Below are 6,000 nucleotides of genomic sequence, written 5' to 3'. Positions count from 1 at the left end.
TGTCTTTATCACATCAGGATTTTGAGAAATCTGTTATCAAAATTACTAAACATTACAATTTTGGCAATTTTTAATGATTAATAACTCTGGAAGTGCTTCCGTAAAGTCTGAAACAAAAAGTTTAAACTACCTGTACCAGAAATGAAAATGCAATCAACATTGATTCAACTCTGAAATTATCAAATTGACATAGATCGACTATTTTATTATTATTTCTAGCTCTATTATTTTACTATTATTTCTAGCTAGGGATCGTTCTAGGATAAAACATAAACCAAACAAGGATAGTTTCATGACTGTATCTAATCTCACTGAAACTGATCTTACCTAATTAATGAACCTGTTCATGAATATATTTAGTTTTAAAAGACATTATAATTCACAAACTATGACTTTTTTAATACTTTTAGGTCACCGAATACAAATCCAAATTCTAATTCTAAAAATTTGTAACAAACCGCCTCCGCCCGACCTCCCCCAACGGACCGGTCATCGTCCGCCAAACGCCGGCCGAACATCCGCCGAGCGGCGAACAAGGTGCTACGCGCCGATAAGCAATTCCAAACGCGTCAATGCGCGCAGCAAGGCATCCGCGCGTCGCGGTGATCGCGCCGCGCACGCGCACCGGCCCAAACCGGCACGCGCTAGTAGGGATGGGCGATATTGAAAAAAAATCGATATCGAAAGAATCGATAAAAATGAAAAAAATCGATATTAATTATCGATTATTGCAAAAAAATCGGTAGAAGAATCGATATATCGATATTATTTTTTTAAATTAAAAAAACTGACAATTTTTATAACTTTCTTATATTAACAATTTTTTTTATATTAGCACCTTTATAAAATGATATTTAGAAATAAGTGAACTTTTCAATATCATCAAATTTATTTTATTACCAAACACTTTTAGAAGTTGTAAAATATAAATTTTCTTTATTTTCATTCTTCCACTCCTTTACCATGTTCCTTTAGATAATTGAAATTTGCATGATTTATGACTGCCATTTGTAAATCAATGTGTTCCTGCAAAGAAAAACAGTTGATTATTTCTGAAGACATTTGAAATAAAATAGGTATAATTAAGGTCCATGCCCATGCACAAATTATATAATGATAAAATTCATACCTGGATTGACTCATTGTCAGTTAGAAAATCATCGATTTAAAAAGAAATAAAACAATAGACCCAAAGTCACCAATATAGAAAGCAGGATAAAGAAAAAAAAGAATCGTGCATATATTTCTTTATATTAAGTAAGTACAATACACACAATACAATACAGTTTTTGTTAACAATACACACACACAAAATACAATACAGTTTTTATTAAAGAAACCAAATGTGCAAATGTGATATTCAAAGTAAAAAAAACCGAGAATGACAAATAGTATTGTTAAGTCAAGACAAGTAAAAAACAAATTGGAAACAATGAATGAAAGTCTAGATGCAAGAAAATAATTTTATTCCAATTTCCATTCTTCTTTTGAAAGAGATCCGAGAAATAAGAGTTGGTTCAAGTGCTCACCCGTTATACGATTCCTCTCATTGCTCTTAATGTCACCTGCCTCGGAAAATTTTCTTTCAGATGGTACAGAGGTACTAATAATACTGATGTATCTAATTGCCAGTTCGTACAGCGTTGGAAACGAGTGCTTTAAAGATATCCAATGTTGAAATGGATCGTGGTGACGAGCAATCACCGGTTGCTTTAAATATTGTCTTAATTCATGGATAAGATGTTCATCTTGTGTACTCTCGTCAGTATATTTTGCCACCAAATCGTCATGAGCCTTCCAGAGACTATGTTCATTGGTTTCCTCAGGATTGCGTTGAACTTGTCTTTTTTCCTCAGTTTTTTCCACACCAATCAATTTAATTTCTTTGTTGATTTGTTCTACAGCAGCAGCTGCTGCACGAGCATTTTGGAAATGGATTCGTTTGAATCGCGGATCAAGTATTGTAGGGATTGAAAGAATCTTAACGTTTTCAACATCTTTAAACTTCTGTTGAATGGATGCAAGGAGGTTTGTCTGGAAAAGAATTCCTTCGTTTGTTGAAGGATAAATTTGTTCAATAGATAGAGTCATACAACGAATGATTGGAATTATGACACTGCAAGTAGGATAGTTGCTGCCGCTAATTTCTTTGATGACACATTCAATTGGCTTCATGAGAGACACGACTTCCTGCAGAACTTCAATTTGACCACGAGTCAGCATATCTGGAATGTCTGTTCTTTTGCATTTCAAAGTAACTGCATGAACGTACTTCGTAGAGAGTGGAATTCCAGCGAGTCGGAACGTCGAGAATAAATTTTAACGCAGTTCCTTCTGTTTTTCCGTCAAATATTTGTAATCGTTTTAACTCGTCTGAAGCCACAACACTTCTTCTGATAAGAGTGACAATTTTCTTGACCATAGTAATAATGTCGTTAATCTCTGGCATATCCTTTAATACTTTAGGTACAAGGCAAGACAAAAAATGTGCAAAACACCAGATATGTCTTTCAGGGCTCACAATATTATGTATAGCAGCTTTAATATTCGCTGCTCCATCACTGGTAATTGCCATAATCTTTTTTTTATCCAATTTAAAATCGTCAATAACAGAATTAAGACATTCCGCGAGATACTCTGCTGTATGATTCGTATGCAGTGGAAAGACTCCCAAACATCCATTTTTCATGATAAGATTCTGAAATTCCTGAGACAGATAATGAATAGTGACACCCAAATAACTTTGGAAAGTACAGTCTGTCCAATTGTCACATGTTAAGGTATAGGACAAAGCTCTTTCGAGATTGGCCTTATAAAATTCTTTTAATTCAACGTAGCGATTCTCCATTAATTTGGTAATTTTTCTTCGATCAGGTATACGATAAAGTGGGACTATTATTTTCATTAAATGTTTGAAGCCTTCTCTATGAACTATAGATAAAGGTTCTTTATCTTTAGCGATCATAAACATTAATGCTGCAGTAATTTTATCAGACTGTAGTTCACCTTTTGAAAATAATAAACGAGCATTCAATTATTAACTAACATTCTTAAGGATTTCACGGGTATTCTCTTTAAAAGTGCTAACAGGTTTACGGGTTTTTTCCGTGTCTTGATACATTCTTAATGTTATGCCAATGTTTCATAAACAATGCTGTTCACTGAAACGTTGGCATAACATTAAGAATATATCAAGACACGAAGCAAAGCTGTTAGCACTTTGAAACTATTAACTACTGTTTATTTGAAATTCGTACAAACCTGCGAAAGATTTTTCCTTCTTAAAAGCCTCGTCGATTCGAGATAGCTGATTCTCCTAAACAAATCATGAATTTTAGGCTGATATTTTTTCATCATGTATTAAAAGATAATATTACCTTTGATGACAATTTTTTTTGTTTGAGTGGCGGATCATTTCCATCTGTCGATTCACTGCTAGATTTTGATGCTTCTCTTTTATTCATTATGTCAGAACACAATAATCTATGGTTCTGACTAAATGTGATTTTAAATTCGTTGTCCCACCACAATGCTTAACTTTAGCACTGCAAATGACGCATACAGCATATTGAGCATCCTTGCTTTCAAAAAATTTCCATACAGAACTCTTTTTCCTAATGCTGTAAATAAACAACTATGCTTATCAAATTGAAAAAAATAATAAAGTATGAATTAATTGCAATTTTTATCTTGAATTATTCTCCTCTGCAACTGAAACTAATTCATTCATACAATCTCTAGAAGCAGGAAATTTGTCAACTTGTGGATTGATAGTTGGTGTAGTTCTGTTGTCTGCTGATTCTATTCGAAATGTGGGATTAGAATTCTTGCTCGAAGATGGATCTGATATATCATATGTTTTCAGTAAGTACTTGCTTTTGCATCATAACTTGTGTACTAAAATAAAATAGAGAAGGAATTCGAAGTTATAAAAATACAAATTGAAAATCCTATGCCAATTGTAGTAATTATTCTGATAAACTTACTAATCAACATCATCAATCGATCGATACAAAACATCGACAGCTGGATTCCACTTTTTAACTCTCGAACCGTACATTTTTTGAACAAATTCCCAAGTCGCTTTATCATCATCTAAAATTATCATTTCATAATAATCAATTAAAAATATTTGATTACATTATATCAGTTGTATTGATAAATTCATGAATAAGATACATACATTTTAATTGAAAATATTCAGATTTAGTCAATCCTCTTTTAGCGAAGGAAGGCTGTTCATTAACACGAAAAAAAATCGTACGTACTTGACGTATGATACTAGACTCTGTTAGATAAAAAGAATTAAATAAAACTAAATTTCAAATTCAATTAAATTCGATAATGCTAGACATAAGTTTGATGATAAATTGAGGTTAGAATTTTCAAATTATTTTGCAATAGATCTATTAAAAAAAGAATATAAAACTAATTCACATCTTACCTTCGTCTTCACACATTTTCACATATATGTCTCTATCAACGATATATAAATGTCTTAATGTACGAACTGTTATATGCTTAATGCTTTCTAGGCATTGGCTTAAATCTCCCAGCAGAGACCAGTTAATTCATGCACCAATTCCTGAAAGTATCATCAGATTATTTAATTTATTCGTTCCGTCATGCCTTGATCATACAGAGATCGCTTAAACAGAAGATGTATGACAAAATAGATAATTAAATTTACATTTTCAAGTACGTCAATGGAATTGAGATTAAGATAGAACTAACCATTAAAATTATATGTAATAAAAATATTTATGTCTTTTAATAACGATATTTTTATAATACAAATTACAAAGGGCTAATATAAATTAAAAAATATTTGTGACTTTATTTGCGCGACTGATTCGGCAAACTAACCTGAAACTACTGCTTCTTCGCCTCTTTGTTTCAATCTTAAGTCTTGATAAAATGCTGCAACTGATCACTTGATTTGTATCCTAGTTTTTCTATAAAATTCACTTCAAATCCTCGTATATGTATACGTATTAATGTAAATTATTTCGAACTTTCGTAAAATAGCTTTGACGCAAGACGCAATACCCAAAACCATTATAGTAACATAAGTCATAAAGTATGTTCAGCACGCAGAGAACGTAAGTTGTTGGAAGCGTAGCATAAGACCCCATACACAATAGATGTAATTAGCCTTAAGACTTAATTAAGAAATTGAGCAATCACAATTCACAGTCAAATGTGAGAACTGAGAAGAATAATTAATCGACTATGATTGGATAATTTCTTAAAGCTTCATTAAAATTAAAAAAAAATTTTAATTTTTTAAATTTGCTATTGTAAATAGGGCAGACTTTCGATACGATATTAAAAAAAAAAATCGAATATCGATATATCGGCTTTCAAAAATATCGGCAATTAATAATCGATTTATCGATAAAAATTATCGAACGTATCGATTAATCGGTCAATATCGCCCATCCCTACGCGCTAGCGACGTGCTCGCTCGCCTCCGTCCGCCCACCACGCAACCGATCTCGAGCGGCGGGGACGCTGGCTCCGACGCGAACCGAACCGCCACCGAGCGTTCCCGACGTCTCGAGATGCGGGTATAAAAGCGCCGGAGCAGCGAGATGCTAGGCTTCTTCTCCGCCGACTGTTCGGATCATTATTCCGCCGACCGGTCTCCGAAGAAGTCTCCCGCGATAGTCCTGGGGTCAAGTGTCTTGGCCTCTGCCGAGCGTTCTTGGCGGCTACCGCTCTCACACCCGTCTCTCCTCGCCGAAGCTGGGCTCAAGCGTCTTGGGCTCAGGCAAGCGTACTTGCCCGACCGGCGCTCTCGAAACCGATCCGATCCTACCGCGGCGGCTACAGAAAAACGGGGTAAAGCGTCTTTGCCTCCGTCGAGCGTACTCGACGTAGCCGTCGCATCCTGCCTACGAGCAATACCGCGGTATACCAGCCGCGGATTTAAAGGGACGCTCAGCCGAGCGCCGCCCCGCGCTCCGCTACCGCTCCGACGGCTGCAAAAGCCGTGCA

At 35.0% G+C, this 6,000-nt stretch overlaps 1 protein-coding gene across 1 annotated transcript; it reads right to left on the bottom strand.

Moving 5' to 3' along the window:
- Positions 1-1,464: 1,464 nt before the first annotated feature.
- Positions 1,465-2,175, bottom strand: LOC120359882 (zinc finger BED domain-containing protein 4-like). The gene has a single exon (XM_039459312.1). The coding sequence runs from the start codon at positions 2,173-2,175 to the stop codon at positions 1,465-1,467; it is 711 nt and encodes a 236-aa protein (XP_039315246.1).
- Between the last annotated feature and the right edge of the window lie 3,825 nt (positions 2,176-6,000).

The sequence above is a fragment of the Solenopsis invicta genome, unplaced genomic scaffold (genome assembly GCF_016802725.1).
Source record: "Solenopsis invicta isolate M01_SB unplaced genomic scaffold, UNIL_Sinv_3.0 scaffold_280, whole genome shotgun sequence".
Classification (NCBI taxonomy): Eukaryota; Metazoa; Arthropoda; class Insecta; order Hymenoptera; family Formicidae; genus Solenopsis; species Solenopsis invicta.
This window is presented reverse-complemented; position numbering and strand designations above follow the sequence as displayed.

Bases quoted from the DNA above. Each gene is read 5' to 3' on its own strand.
- LOC120359882 (XM_039459312.1), bottom strand. From the start codon at position 2,175: ATGAAGCCAATTGAATGTGTCATCAAAGAAATTAGCGGCAGCAACTAT.